General features: G+C 40.2%; 1 protein-coding gene across 2 annotated transcripts in view; it reads left to right on the top strand.

Moving 5' to 3' along the window:
- Positions 1-16,865, top strand: part of LOC106055552 (mucin-17-like) — a 45,516-nt gene that overhangs the window by 15,830 nt on the left and 12,821 nt on the right. For both annotated transcript variants that reach the window (XR_008775544.1, XM_056015115.1), the window contains exons 3-6: positions 6,089-6,172; positions 7,973-8,184; positions 8,496-8,684; positions 9,564-16,120. Coding sequence is in view for 1 of the 2 variants with exons in the window: in XM_056015115.1 (XP_055871090.1) it covers positions 6,089-6,172; positions 7,973-8,184; positions 8,496-8,684; positions 9,564-16,120 (7,042 nt within the window). In the remaining variant the exon portion in view is untranslated. The remainder of the gene's footprint in view (positions 1-6,088; positions 6,173-7,972; positions 8,185-8,495; positions 8,685-9,563; positions 16,121-16,865) is intronic.

The raw sequence follows: 16,865 nt of genomic DNA, 5'->3' as shown, positions 1-16,865 counted from the left end.
AGTTGAAACTGTACACACTTATCTAGTGTACCCAACGAAACAGGAATCCATTAACAAATATTAACCAATTAGAGAATTAATTACTGGTAATGAAGGAAAATTAATCCTTCAGTAATAACAGATATGGCTAAATATGCGGGGTTTTGTCCTTAGATAATTGTACACGCTATTTCTCACACACCCACTCTCGGATTGAGTTGAACCATTAGACACATATTTTTTGTACCTAAACAAAACATAAATCAATAAAAAAAATCAAAAAACTAGATCAGTCAATTAACTATTGGTAATTTATTTCATATAATTATTTTTAGTTCTATGTTGATTAAGGGAAAGAAATCTTATAGTGTTGATAGATATAGCTAGAAATTTACATGTAATTAGTAATGTTTATATTTTGCTTTTTTCCTCCCTCTCTCTTGTCACGTGATGTCCTCATCGTATTCCTCTATATGGAAACTATTACGTTCTGTCAGTCACTCAAGATCTTCTGCTCGATGGCGGAAATGCTGCAATTTTCCTGTCATGCATTTGTATTGCTGTGTTCAATACGAGTTGACATTCCTACCAGAAATAGACTCTTAAACACTACAGCACTGTGGGATCACACAATTTGAAGTTCGCGCCAAAAATAAACTTAGACATTCAATATGTATTGAGCGAGGGGTATTGTGAAAGGTTTACGAATAAAAATAGACACGGTTGAATGCTCTTCTAGTGAGTGGCCATCTGTCACGGCCACCAGAGGAGCACCTTCGAATGGTCTAGCTTACGTAAGAGCGATTGCAACAAATCTATAAATACACCGTGCAACAAATCTATAAATACACCGTGCAACAAAGTGGTGTCGCTGGAAGCAGACGATTGAATGATTTTTTTTCCTTCCTTATTCCAGCAGACGTCACTGCCAGTCTTTCCCCGCTTAGTGCTGATGGAACGATTTCTTTTTCTTCACAATAATTTCTGGCTGACGTTTTAAATATAATCCTTAAAATGGAAGGAAAATTGGAACAAAAAATAGTGTAATAGTATCCAGTGACGCAACAACGTGATATTAATAGAGTTTGGTTCATTAGTTTTTTTTTAATTTTTATTCTATTTTTTTTTTTTTTTTGCAAGGGAAAAAAACGTTTCATATTTTTTTACCTTCCTTGTTCGGTCGTCTGCTAAAATTGTTTTCTCTCTTTGCCTCTTATTTAGATTTCTAACTAGGTGACTTTGTTCCCTTGATGTTCGCGAATTGGAGACGCGCTAGTTAATGTCATGCTTACGTACACTTTATTTTGCATAGGAGCAGTATAGCAGGACATCCACTAACAGTTTAAACCACAATTTCCCTCTTTCCTAATAGAACTCGTTGTTATCTATCTCCAAGTCAGGTAGCCAATTGAGGAAATCTATCACAATAATTGAGATGCATCTATTAGGCTATCGGACGTGATTTATCACAAGAATTTAGATGCATCTGTTAGGCTATTGGAGGCGCAGTGGCTGAGTGTATAGCGCTTGTCTTCCGAACTGGGATGTCCCAGTTTAAAAAACTGGAGAAAACTGGAATTTTTTTTTATTTCGGGATCATTGAGTCCACCTATCTCTAAAAAATACCTGACGTTTGTTGGGGAAAAGTAAAGACGGTTGGGCGTTGTGTTAGCCACACGACACTCTCGTTGACCGGGGGCCATAGAAACAGATGACCTTTGCATCATCTGTCCCATAAATCGCAAGATCTGCAAGGGAAACCTTTTTTCTCTTTCTTTGTTAGGCTCTTAGAGGTGATCTTTCACTAGAATTAGGTGAATCTGTTAGTCTTTTGGACGTGATCTAGCACATCAAGTAAGGTGAATCTGTTAGGCTTTTGGACGTGATCTAGCACATCAAGTAAGGTGAATCTGTTAGGCTTTTGGACGTGATCTATCACATCAAGTAAGGTGAATCTGTTAGGCTTTTGGGCGTGATCTATCACATCAAGCAAGGTGAAACTGTTAGGCTTTTGGGCGTGATCTATCACATCAAGCAAGGTGAAACTGTTAGGCTTTTGGGCGTGATCTATCACATCAAGCAAGGTGAAACTGTTAGGCTTTTGGGCGTGATCTATCACATCAAGCAAGGTGAAACTGTTAGGCTTTTGGGCGTGATCTATCACATCAAGCAAGGTGAAACTGTTAGACTTTTGGGCGTGATCTAGCACATCAAGTAAGGTGAATCTGTTAGGCTTTTGGACGTGATCTAGCACATCAAATAAGGTGAGTCTGTTAGGCTATTGGACGTGATCTATCACATCAAGTAAGGTGAATCTGTTAGGCTTTTGGGCGTGATCTATCACATCAAGCAAGGTGAATCTGTTAGGCTTTTTGGACGTAATCTATCACATCAAGTAAGGTGAAACTGTTAGGCTTTTGGGCGTGATCTATCACATCAAGTAAGGTGAAACTGTTAGGCTTTTGGGCGTGATCTATCACATCAAATAAGGTGAATCTGTTAGGCTATTGGACGTGATCTATCACATCAAGTAAGGTGAAACTGTTAGGCTTTTGGGCGTGATCTATCACATCAAGTAAGGTGAAACTGTTAGGCTTTTGGGCGTGATCTGTCACATCAAATAAGGTGAATCTGTTAGGCTATTGGACGTGATCTATCACATCAAGTAAGGTGAATCTGTTAGGCTTTTGGACGTGATCTAGCACATCAAGTAATGTACATCGCAGCATCAGGTAGTCAACTGGTTGTGTAGTCAGCATGCTCAAGTTATGTAACTATTTGTGAATGTATTGATCTGCTGCAGGCTAGAACTGTGTCAACTAGCACTTCACATGTATACACAATAGTTTTCTAGAACATTATGGTGGATGAAAGTTAGAAGCACCTCGTAAAAAATTGTCCCTGTTGGCAACACACAACTCATGCTGAAACACTAAGTGTTGGAGGCTATTTATGTAGACATTTATTGTCAGTTATTTCAGGCTACTATTTAAAACCTGGCCTAGACATAGGCTCGGAGTATTGATTGAAAGTCTTCAAGACGTGCTGACCCCATCACTACTAATGTGTGACTTATGTGGGAAGTAGCTGAGCCAAGAGAAAGGGGGGAGGGGGATATGATTTGGTGGTGTCAGGACTTGGCTGAAAGTTGTACCTAAGAAAGATTTACTGAGACACAATTATTCGTCTATAGATGACATGCTGAACTAATAAATACTAAACAAAAATATTTTTTTTGTTGCGATTTTGTTTAGTGGCAATTTTATTTTGACACTATAAAACTCAAAATGTTCACTTGTTAAAACTCAAAATGTTCACGTGACACTTTAAAATTCGACTCAATGTTCACGTGACAGTGTGATACAGGACTGTAACGTTTGTGTGGCTATTTTTATTTTTATGCCTTCATGTGTTACCAACAATCTTTACTGAACTGTCATCTAGAAGTATAGAATGTGCTTACATTGCTAGTTTATATGCAAACGAAACCAATCTCTCATGGATTTAATCCTAGGACGTTAGGGATTATGCAGACGGCTCTACCACAGTTGCCTGTAAAACTACGCCTTGCCTATAGGCCTACATCATTTATCTTTTCGTTTTGTTTTTTTACACGAACTTTTTTTTTTCTTTTATTCTTGGAATCCAAATATATTTTCCTTTTTAATTCTATTCAACGCTTTGTTTTGCTGAAGTCAAATCAAATCTACTTCATTTGACAGTAAGAGTCAGAAGACAACGTCGACAGAGCAACAAATGTGGATGTAATAGAAGATCATTGGTATCTTTGACTTGCATTGCTATTTTATAGGATTGAGTAGATTGGGGAGTACGGCTTTACGAAAACAAAATGGAGATAACTTTTTTTCCCCTTCCCAATAAAAAAAGAAGTATTTTATATCCTTATTGTTTGTTTGTTTGTCGATGTTAGCGTGTACTAGTGACATATAGACACATTAGGCTGTCGTGAAAGCCTTAACAGCCTTGACAAATAAAGACAAGAAACACTTTCACTATGTCTCCGGGGGTTGAAGCAGAGGCGTAGTGTGAAGGGGGGGGGGCTCGATGTCCAGGGCGCAACCCTGATGGGGACTCCAAACGGAGCCTTTATTTCTATGTGATGCTCATGGAAAATGGGGGGGGGTGGCGCCAATAAAGTACCTTGCCCCGGGCGCACGTTCTGCTCACTACACCTCTGGGTTGAAGGTGTCAGTATTTCTTTCTGTTAATATGTTTCCCTCCACCCCCCCCCCCCCTTTTTTTTTTATTCGAAAGGGGTATGTGTGGAGACACACGCAAAAAAAAAAAGAATGACTAGTCTCCTTTTGTATTCAACTCCTGGGTACTTCCAGTGAATGTAAATGTGGCACCTTAAAACCTCACTCCGCTGCACCTCCGACCTTTGTGGGCAAGGAACCCAACTGTGTGTTTCGTGTTCGCTATTTCAACTATTGCATTCTTTAGAAGTCATAGCGTATCTTAGATCTTTGACTTCGCTAGATGGACTATTTGGACGAGTATGTAGTTCAGTACAGAGGCTAGTGTTTAATTTGACCTAGATCTGGGTTTATATTGAACGCGGACGAAATAAAAAGAATACTCCTAGAGTTGAAGACTTACGCCCTACTCTCCGCTTAGTTTGGGGAATAGGGAACACTAAGCTAGATAGTGGGTACCTGGTCACTAGTCTACAGTCAACCACTTGGTCAGGCGGAAACTAAGAAGTGGGTCAAAGAGCAAAGGTTGGGAACCACTGAGGAAGGTCACAGTGCTCCTAAAAGCTGCTAATGTCAGAACCTTGTTGATGTCTAAGAGCTGAGCCGAAGGCTCTTCGAGCTCTAAGTTTGAAAAAAAACCTGTTTGGTCGTCCAGCCGAACAGTAAAAAAAAACAAACCTGTGTGAACACACAGTTCTGTTTGGGAGAGCCCCTAGACAATGCCTATGTAAAGCATTGCTGTTGACCGATGCATTCGACCCCCGACACGTGGACTAGAGACACGGCCGAAGGCCGAGGGTGCACCGGGGACTTCTGCCATTTTCCTTCAATGTACCAAGCTAACTGTGCGGGATCCGCCATTTGTAACGGTCCCTTTGAGGAACAGCGCATGGATTGGTGACATGTTTGTGGGGACTTTGTTACAACCCCGCCCGTGCAATGGGTGGACTCTCGTCTACCCGTGGGCATCCCCACGGGAGTCCTGTGTTGCTACCCATTTAGCCTAGCCAATTCCTCAAATGTCAGAACCTGATTTCCCTTAAGATTTGTTTGCCAACAAACAGGGCAGATAACTACTACCCCAGTTGTTGTATTTTATCCTCACTCTTACCCTGGCCAAAAATAAATAAATAAAATTTGATAGATAATATTTCAGCCTACAGCTAGATCTAAATTAAAAGTAATAAGCCTATTAGGCAGCTTTCCATCGATCACTCGTTCTATCAATATTTGTAAAAAAAAGAAATTGTTTCCTAATTGTATAAGCTGAAACTACTCAACATAGACACACATACACACATATTCTAAACTTTATTTTCCTTTTAGGTAGAATTAACATTCTTATTATGTGTGTGTATGTTTCGGGTAACGTGTATTAAGCTGTCTTATGGGATCAGCTTATTTCACTACTTCTATATCAACGTTAAGTAATGATGCCCAATACACTTGTGGGGGTTTGTAAATACTCACCATGGCAAGAATCAGATATTTAAAAAATCCTTGGTCCTCATATGAAGGATATGTGCTAAATGCAGCGTGTCTGTTTCGTTTCAAGATGGCACCATACATTTGAGTGCACCTAATAGCTAGCTTCAGTGCAATGGTTAGGTGAACTGGCTTCGTGTAGTGGTAGTTACTTTATTTGAGTGCACTTGGTTTTATTTTTTGTGCGCGCTTGCTATTTAGTTTGTGTGCATTTCATGTCTGCTGCTCTAGCTACGTATGGTTAGTGCACTTGCTACTTAAGTTTAATGCAGGATTGTTCCTTCTACCAGTCCAATGACCATCTCTTCATTCCTGACTACATGCTATCAAAAAATGTTTTTTTTTTTTTCTGGACAATTAGTGTTATATATGAACTAATGATTGTCTTGTTTGATTATCTCTCCCAGTTGGCAGTAATCCAGACAATGGCAGTGGAGATCTCAGCGTCATGGCTGACATTGAAAAAAAACCTGGCCAAACCTGGAGTTGTGGTAAAATAAAATATTTCAACTCTGTTCCCCCCCCCCCCCCCTTTTTTTTTTTTTCAATGACTTGTCTCATACTGTCTTCATTAATATTGAGACATTCACTCATCAAATCTAAGACAAAACAAATGACATGGGAACTTTCCAGTTACTGAAGAAAACCATCAAGAGTTGAACACAAATCAACTGCAACACTGTTTGATTAAGAAGTAGAAAATAACTTTGTCTTGCCACATCATTAAACATTTTGCTTGTGGAGTGTTGTTATCATGTAAATACAAATGGAAGTTAAATACTGAAACATTGAATGATGCATACACGTTATGATAATACTAATATTAATTGAATATATATAGCCTTGTTAAAGCATAATGTAGGCTCAAGGTGCTTTGAGAATATAACAGACTTAAACAGGAGATTTAAAGTGACAATTTCAAAAAATAAGTTTTAATGTTGTCCCTGAATGTAGTGAAGCATCTTGTTTGTCTGAGATCTAAGAGGGAGTGAGTTCCAAACCTTTGGTCCATGTTATATAATGGGAAAATATTATTTAATGAGAAAAAATGGCAAATTAATTAGGCAAATTATTGGACAGCCCAGACGAGGGCACAGATCATGAAGCCTCTATTTCTTAATTTTGTTTGGCTTTCTTTTAAAAGTAACAAACTTTGTTTGGCCTCATTCTGGTTCTGTATAAGTTATTAAAGGAGCCAAAATATAATACCATCCATACATCCATCCCAGTGGCGCTACAGCCCATGGAGGGCTCTGACCTGCCTCAACACACCCTTCCATTCAGATCTCTCCTGGGCCTTTCCTCTCCACGCCCTAACCCCAAGCTATTGCAGATCTGCCTCCACATCATTAATCCATTGCATTCGGGGTCTGCCTTTGGGTCGCCAGCCTTTTGGTTTTTGCCTGTATACAATTTTCGCTCCTCTGTTATCTGACATTCTTTCAAGGTGACCTGCCCAATGTAGTCGGTTCTTTTTTATTTCAGCCACTATTGGTGGGTCTTCATACAATTGATATATCTCATGGTTAGTGCGTGTCCTCCACCCTGTTTCATCCTGTATAGCACCATAGATTTTTCTAAGAATTTTTCGTTCCCAAGAATTTAGTATATTTTCAGTTGTCTTTGTCAGTGTCCAGGTCTCACTTGCATACATTGCTGCTGGTCTTATTATGGTTTTGTATACTATTTTCTTGGTTTTCCTTGATATTGTTTTGCTCTTAAGTAAATGATGGGTGCTATAAAATGCTCTGGTGCCTCCTGCTATTCTTTCCTTTATTTCTGTTAGTAGGTCATTTTTTAAATCAATTGTACTTCCTAGATATTTGAAAGTTTGGACATTTTGAAATTTGTGGTCTTTGATTTTGATATATTGTCCCTCTGTTTGATTGTCTCTTGTCATTGTGATGTACTTGGTTTTACTAAATATATATAATACCAGATTATTTTTTTCTTTTATGGGGCTTGATCTATGGCTCTTTGTAGGGTCTACTTCATCTCTGCAACTTTTGCTTGAATGATGAGAAAAATTCTTCCAAGTCTACTTTGATAGTCTCTTTGTGTTTTTCCATTCGGTGTCTAACTTGCTATATTGTTTTCTGGCTTGGGTATGTACTATAATAACCAGTCCCTTGTTTTCATTGGTTTCTGACTTGTATACTGTCCTGTACGCAGTTAGTGGACATTTTTGCAAGGCTCTTCCCTTTAGTTCATAAATATCTGCTGTAAAAAAACTAAAATCAACATCTTAAGGAAGTGTAATTTTTAAGGAAACAACCATAAACATTTTTCAGGCAGTGCTCAGCCCACCAGCAAGAAGGCCAGTATATTGTCCAGAGCAGCTACCACATCCTCCTCATCCACACCACCACAGCAGCCTACCACTGCAGCCCCTCTCCAAACACAGCATACACATGGGGCCACAAGTGGTTCAGACACTTTGGTTGTAGCCACCAGCCAGCAGGAGCTTGTGCCTCAGACATTCACCAGTATCACAGCTGTACAGGTCAGTCTCAGAAGGATTGGACTAGATGTTGACTTACTTAGAGATTGCTTTGACCCAGTGGCACAAATAGATTAAGAGTGACATATAGTAACTTGTATCTTTAATTTGACTAAATTAAACAAGCTATGGTGGTTCATATTGGTTGCAATCTTTTAAGCATGTATAGAATTTTGGTGATAGTAGTAGTCTCACTGTCTATTGTACATTAACCATAAAATCTAGCTTAGAGTAGTCATTGTATATTAAGTTATACAGCATCAGTCATTTCTGATGTTTTACACGTTATAATAACTATGTGATCAATGTTACAGGCATCCACCACCACAGCAACCCCAGTGTTACTACGGCAACTTGAAACTCAGTCAATCCTTCAGACTGATGAGCAAAGAGCCCAGTCATCATCTGCACCCCCCAAGTTGGTGTCGGACCCTGAGTCTGGTGGTCAGAGAGACAGCTTGCAGGACAGGAGATCAATACACTCACTTGAGGCTTTATTTAAGGTTTTTTGTTTTGTTTGAAATCATCTTATTGTCTAGTATTTATGTTGCCAAACTTTTTTCAAGGCAATAAAATTGTTTCTATGTTCATGTCTCGACATTAATTGTCAGTGAAAGTTTTTTGTTTTTTTTTTTATTTAAAAAAAAATTTTTTTTTTTAGATTATTTCTTCTGATGGTTGGAAAGTCCATTATCTTTCATTCTTTCTTCCTTAATAATTGTCCATTCTGTTTAAACCAGCCTTATAAGAGCAGCCTTAACCATTGAAAATGGTTGAACTTTTTTCTTTTTTTCATTCTCGCTGCTGTGAATTTTAAAGATACTGAATAGCATTATTGTTAAATTTAGACTCATTTTAATTTCATGAATTCTTAAATTACTACATGGAAGAAAGTTGAATTAGGTTTTTTAAACTCAGATTTTGTGTTTTTTTTGTGATGGTCCATCAAAGATGGAAATAAGAAAAGATTAAAAATTTCTTGAAGTCATCTCAATGATCTTTTCAAAGGTCACAACAAATCTTAAAATTCAGTTCTTAAAAAAAAAAAAGATTTTGAAAAAACAATTTTTATATTTAGTTAGATATTTGCATAAAACAACTTCGTGATTTCTAAAAACATCAAAATTTATTACCTTTCATTAACAAGTTAATATAACAAACATTAAATATCAAATATCAATCAAAACCTCTAAGGTTACATTAAAACTTAACCCCTTTTTGATTTTAATGATAATAGCTAGAAATCAGTTTTAATGGCTTCTATATTGTGCTATCCTATACAGTGTAATCTGATTGATTTGATTTTATTATTTCAATACTCATCACATAATTGTAAGTGTTAGATTAATTCATTCATATCATTTGTGCTCACTTTGTTCCAGGTGACAGACTCAGAGCTACAAAATATGAGAGCAGATACTCCAGTTATTACCAGCCCAGCTCATGTATCAGTACCTGACCAGACACAAAGCTATATTGTTCTCAATGATTTGAGCATGACCCAGGGGGAGGGCCCCCAGATCTTCATCGCTCCCACTGAGATTACAGGTGATACTGAGACAGGAGGGGGCAGCTACTACATCATTCCCAGCAACTCTACTACTCTGTTGGCACAGGCAGCCACTTTCAGCTTGTCTGGTTCCCAAGAAGACGACATGAAGCTGATGCTGAAGAGTGACAGTCAGTCAGGGTTACTTGAGTATCCCACGTTATCGTGTGCCCCACAGACTTACACCGTACTTTCAGAGCAGGGAGACAAAGAGGCAAGCAACCCTCTTATCAAAATGTCAACCACCACTCCAGGCAGGAAGAGAATCCATCCTCAAAAACCTGGCAAATACAAATGTAAATACTGCGATAGAACTTGTGCCAAGCCGAGCGTTTTAGAGAAACATTTGAGGGCGCACACCAATGAGAGACCTTTCCCATGTGTCGTCTGTGGTGTCAGTTTTAAGACAAAAAGTAACTTGTCCAAGCATTGCAAATCCAATGCTCATGTCTCACGGACAGGATTGTCTTGGGCTGGCTCCCGTGAGAATGTTAGCCATGAACTCAGAGACTCAGAAGCTAGGGATGCTGATGAAGAGAATGATTCTGAGGGAACAGAGACAGATGTTGAAGGCCCTAGCTATGTTGACAATGATGATGACAGTGGTGAGGAGAGTCAGAAAGTTATTGTAGTGAAGTCGGATAGCCTCCTGACAGACACCCCATCCACGTCCAAACCTGAGCAGCTTGTAAGACAAGGAAACATAAGGGAAGAAATAAGGCCCAAACTTGACAGTAACAAGAAGCAGCCAGAACAGCAAGAGGCTAAGATAGATCTAGGCAACTGGTTTACCAGACTTTTCAATGCTTTTGACAAGCCCTCGGAATCTGAACTAGCTAAGTATGATGAGGCTCAGAGTTTGATCAAACCAAATATACTTAGTATGGACAATCTGAAAAATGCTGAAGAAATTCTTTCAGAACTTCAAAGCTTGAGAAATGAATACAATCAGAACTATCCAGCAACAATGCCTGTTCTAATGACATATGCATTCCAACCTGACAACAACAACATGCTAGTAAAGATTTTGAAGCCTAAGGCTGAGTTTCTGCCTGAGAGTTACAGGCAAGTGACTAGTATTGCTTCTCAGAGCCACAGCCAGAATGTGAACATTTCAAAAGAGGTCAGTTGTAGTGGCTGTATCATGAGCATGACTCCAATCCCAGCAGTGCAATCCACTCTTGGCCGGCCAATGTCTAATTCTTCTATCTTGCAGTCCAAATTGAAGAGTGCTTCTTTGTCAGAGGTAGAAAATTGCCAGTCATCCACTAAACTTAGCCTTCATTCTAAGCCTCAGCTGAGTGAATCAAATGATGGCATTCACCCTGTGGAGTCATTGCCACAACAAAGATCAAAATTAGTGTCAAATCAAAGTGATGACTTAAGCACTCGAACACTGCAACACCCATTGGGCAAATACAATAGTCTGCCTTCCGTGGAAGAGTCACACGTCAACAGACAAAGACAGTCAACAACAGAGGGAGATGTCAATAAAAAACTCCCATCCTCCTCTAGGCACCCAGCACTTGGTGAATCCAATACAGCTGCTTTTTCAATCTTGACGCAAAGTGAAAAACCCACATTAGTGTATCAGCATGCATTAGACTCTGAATCGGACAAATCTTACAAAAGCCAAGCTCGTTCTCTGTCTGCATCACTCACCACTGACACGGTGAAGGACAGAATTGATAACATCATATCCTCAAATGCCGAAATCATCGACAAGCATTCTGTGACTGAGCCACCAAGGCAAAGGAATAAGCATTATCATCGGCAAACCAGTGACTCGAGCTTTCAGTCCATGAAAATCTCTGACCTGAGGCCATCCAGTGAGGTCACTTTGGATAGACTGAAAGTTGAAATGACTGATAAATTGTGGAAGAAAAAATTAGCCCCATCTCTGTCTATGGGTGACACTGATGGGTCAAGGCTTAAGCCAGATTTTGTGAAGCGATCAATGTCAACATCTGCCCTGAGAAAGGCTGATTCAGCAGAGACTGATATGAGAGTCGTGAATTCACAGATCATCACTACTAGTAACCTCCACATGACTGGAGTCATTCAGCCAGTAACTTCAGCACAAATTACTGAACTCCTTTTACTTCAGCATGAGACAAACCAGCAGCTTCAGGAATTACAACAGAAACAGCAACAGTTTAGTTCAAATGAATTTTCACACACAGTCAAAGTGTCATCAGAAAATGAAAGGCTTGGGTCTGTTTCATCACCCATGCACACTCATGTGACTGCTAATAAAAATCCTGTTAACGAAAACCTTGTTTTCTCCCAGGCCAGCACTCACCTACAACCAAGCTTGAATCCTTTACTGAAGGACAAGAGTTTTTCAGTTGCACATTCAGAAGATAAATCCAAGGTTGTCTATGTCCCATTCATAACTCACCAGACGAGCTCTGGGGAAAGCAGTTTGAAGGTAAAGTCAACAGTAGAGGAAAGTGAAAATAAACTTTCCAGAAAGCCCTCATCACCTAATATTGGTGGCACCTATAGATTCACAAGTGAGGAAGACTCTAGGAGAACAATACTTCAGAATGAAGGGTCCAAGTCCTATTCTGTGTCCAGCTTAAGCTCTGGTTCTCCCTCTGGTGGACGAGTAACCATTCAAGAAACACAATTGCCTGTCAACCCAAAACTTAATTCTAATGTCCCAACTCTAAACCAGTCAATACCTGGTGTTCCTATGAACCAGTCTGTTCCTCAGACTCTGCCGGCCAAGATAGTGCCTGGACCTGGTCCACATGAAATACAAATTCAGTTTCAATTGTCGTCAAAAGTGCAGTCATCAACTGTTACAACTCAGTCTACTACTGTGCCCTTACCTGTCTCAGCACCAGTGTACAAGAATTCATCAGAGTCATCCAGCATAATCAGTTCCATGTTGCAGGCACCCAGACAAGCTAGTCCAATGATAGGTCAGCCTGGTGTCCAGTTTCCACCAACAACAAAGACATCATCACCACTGCTGACATCAAAGTCTTTGTCAGGAATCACTAACAGCAGCAAGAAAGTGTCAGCTGCTTCACTTGTTCAGACTGGGTCATTAGACTCAATAGGAAATGAGTTGGCTACGACTAGTCAACAAAAACCAGCATCTTACAGCAGCTTGCATGATCAGAAAAAGCTTATGAGCAGGCAAGGGCCATCACCTGTCTCTGGCAAGCCTTCTTTTATGTCTGAACTTCAACACAGATTGTCTGTCCCCCACAGTGAGTCTCAAACCTATCAGGAGTGGACTAAAAAGGACACATTAGCCAGACCTCTTCCCAGTGACCAGATGGCCATTACTTTTGAACATTTTAAAAGTCAAGGACTTTCGGATGGGCTGGCAGCTGCAGCAGGAGCCTATGTTATGACTGGTGGCATGTTCACCTGTGAAGATTGTAATGAAACATTCAACCAGCTTAGCCTTCTAAATCAACACAAAATACAAAATTGCCCCAAGAGCAAAAGTTTGCGCAGGAGCTTGTCAGCCATTGAGCCTGCATCTAGTGTGGGACCAAACAGTAGCTCTCCAAGCCTTGCCAGTGCAGGGGTTGATCAACATAGTGTAGACATTGACTCTCAGCTGCTGAAGAAATCAAACCCTGCTTTGCTGAAGTCACTTTCAACCAATGATCTTCAGGAGGGGCAGCAGAGCAACATCAAAGACATGCCCAAGCTTAGAGAGCAGCTTGTCTCCTCTCCAAGAACAACTCCACCAGCTCAAACTTCTGCATCATTTCCATTGGACAGTAAGCAAAACCAGCAGCAGCTTATGCAAACTACCCTGACCATTGAAAATATGAACCCATCCTCACTTCCAAGAAAGAAAGGGAGACCAAAAGGTTCCAAGAACAGGCCCAAGGATTTAAATTTAGTCCTGGCTAAAGCCAGAGGAGTTCAGTCCCCTGCTATACTTCCAGGAATGAGGCAGCCATCTTCTTCTCTAGACAGTGCAGTTCAGAAAGACTCCCCCTTACCGAGTAGTCATAGTCAAGTCTTGCTGTTGCAAGGTGCTCCATATCAGAAGTTATTGTTGCCACGTTCAACAGCACTGTCAAAGTCTATGGCCTCTACTGATATTTCCTCTACACCTGCACAGCCCACAACTCCTGGGGGGCAGATTATGAACACAGCTGCCAATACAATGATTAACACTAGCAGCACTATGATAGCTCAGCCAATGGTGCCGATTATATCAGCTTGCATGGGCCAAAGTTCTCCCCTGGTGTCCAACTCAAAGGCCAGTTTTATGACCACCTCAAGCAAGCCCACCATTCCAATGATATCTGGGGTTTCTAGTTTGGCCACTACCTGCACCAATTCTATGTCGATTATAACACCAGGCACACCAATTTCTGCTCTAGCTCCATCATTGGGTGCTTTGAATTGTGGTGTGTCTAAGCCTGGAAACATTATGATCAGTTTCTCAGCTCTGACACCATCAACTCCATTGACACCAGTGACACCAGTCACCCCAACTAACCTTCTGGCTGCTAGAGGAATGAGACCTCAAGGTCTTGAACCATCGGTGTCAGGTATTAGTAAAGTTTCTTCCACTGGGTTGACGCTCAACATATCATCAGCGCAGTCCGTGAACAGCGCCCAGTTCTCTCAGATGTCACCTCGTGTCATACCGTACATTCCTGCAGTTACATTCCACAACCTGGACCCCAAACAAGGGGCTGGTCCTTTATCTTTATCTAGTCCACTGGCTGACCAAAAGACTCAGGCGTTTCGACTTTCTCAACAGGTTTCATTGCCTTCCACCTTGTCTGGCTCAAGCATGCCAAGTACACCTCTCACTCCTGCTACTCCTGATACACCCACTGACCTAAGTGGTACCAGGAGAAAGTTGAAAGATAAACTTCTATTGAAGCAATCTCTCAGCATTGAGAAAGGCCAAGAAAAATCTATGTCCATAGACTCACCTGCTGTTCTGATGAAATCTTGTGTTGACTCCCCATCAGTGACCACAATTCCTCCATCTCTACTATTCTATTCCCATACTAGCAAACCTACTCTTCAGACATCTAACTCTGTATTGCTAGCATCACTTACTAAACCAGTCATCAGCTCTCAGAAACTTGGGAGCCAGCCTAACGCAGTGATCACCTCTGCAGTCATGGGAAAACTGAAAGATGCAGAAAAGTCCTCAGAATCATTTTACAGGTCAGAGTCTGAGGTTTTAGGCAACCAAGAATCATCAAAATCTCACCCTCCTGTCATGAGAGCCTTCTCTGAGCCTGCTGCCGCTAAGAGATTGAAAAAATCAAAACAGGTGAAACCATCTCCTCTAAGCATTGAAGAGAAAGTCGTCAGTCAAAGATCCTGTTCCTCTAGCAAGAGTCCAGTTTCTGAAGAAGTGTCTTCAAAAAGATCTTGGAGACACTTTACAGAGAGTGGTTCTGATTCTGTTGATTCTGGCCTCAGTTTGAGAAGTGTGTCTCAGGAACTTCCATTTTTCTTGCCAAAATCTTCCTCCATTGCAAGCTTGGATAGCAATGAGCTGATGATTGATCTCTCTGGTGATAACTTTAATAATGTGACGATCCCAATCAACTACTCTATTCCATTTGTTAACATAAGCAGGATACAAAGTAGCCCATTGTTTACTGAGTGGAACAACCCCAATAGATTAACAGGGCTACAAGTAAACCTGTCACCTTTAACCCTGGTTGGGTCTAAAATCATACTGCCTGCAGTTGGAGGATTATCTTTGATGCAAAAAGAGTCCAAGAACTGGCTTCTGAAGAGGTCAATATCTCTCCATCAGCACTTTCAAATCTTAGCCAGACTTCGGCAGTCATCATCCCCACTGACCTTAGATTCAATGACTGCTATGGCTTTGGCGCAGGGTAACCCATCTCCTGCTCTTCTGGCAAGAATGCTGCTTACCCACACCCCTTCTCAGTCTGAGAACTCTGGGGCAGAGTCAAAGATGAAACAGCTGAAAGATGAGTCTGTTTCAAGTGACCAGAACTCTCCTGTTCAGATCAAATCTAGACTTTTAGCCTCCCCAAGTAAAGGAAGTACTGACTCCATGACCACTGACACATCCCCACATAGGCAGGTCATGACACCTATAAAAACTGTTGTGGCAGCCCTGAGCGTCAGCCTCTCATCTCCTTCCTTGCTGTCATCAGTGGAGCAGCACATTTCCAATGTCACGCCTTCAGGCACCCTGCACACTCCTATGTATGGACACTCCTGTCCCACCCTGTACACCACGACCCATGTAACATTCTGCTGCATACAGAGGCCTCAGCCTATGTATGTGGCTGTCAAGGGAAGCAAGCGTGTCTCCATGTACTCTAACTGGTGCTTAGCTACACACAACCCTAACCCAGCTGGCCTGACATCACGTATGCTGCTAGCATTGTACAAGTCCAGGTATAACATTTTTAATAGGCTGCTTTTTTCTGCTTTGTTAATTATGGATTAAAAATAGTTATTATAAAAATGTTACATCCCTGGCATGGAGATGTTTCCATTTTTCTCAAGCAAATAGTTTTATTTAGCCAAAGCTACTCTATAAGTCTATGTACCAATGTATCTTATGAAGAATGAAAAATTATAGTGTTATAAAGATGTAATTTTTCTGTTTAAAAAGTTTGACACTTTTGGCTTTGGGATTATGAGACTTTTAAGTTTTTATAAATAATGAGCAGTAGTTACATTTTTCCAAACTTGAAATTAGATTGTATTGTATATTGTGGTAATAGCCCATGAAATGTTTTGAAAGTCAGCAAAGCTAATGTAAGTCTAGAAGTATAATAATGTACAATAGGGATTCTAGAAACTTTTGTCAGCTTTTGATTGATTTATAATGATATAATTTACAATAACTTTACTTATACTTAGAACATGTATGTTTGATAAAAGTTACTTTAAAAGTTGATTTATACAGATATTAAGAAACCATAATAAGGCAGTTGTATTTCATTCCAATTTTCTTAAAGATAACTGTCAAGTTTTCATAGTGTACATAACTTTTACCCCATTGCATTACATGACAACTCCGTCTTCTGAAAACTCAACATTCTAATTATCATATCCATTCCTTGAACTATTATACCCTTTCAATGTTGATCAGGTTTTTTTCTTTGATCAGTTGTCATGTTGGGTCCAATTATTT

This window comes from Biomphalaria glabrata, chromosome 17 (assembly GCF_947242115.1).
Source record: "Biomphalaria glabrata chromosome 17, xgBioGlab47.1, whole genome shotgun sequence".
Lineage (NCBI taxonomy): Eukaryota > Metazoa > Mollusca > Gastropoda > Planorbidae > Biomphalaria > Biomphalaria glabrata.
Note: the sequence above shows the minus strand (reverse complement) of the source record. Positions and strands in the feature narration are given on the sequence as shown.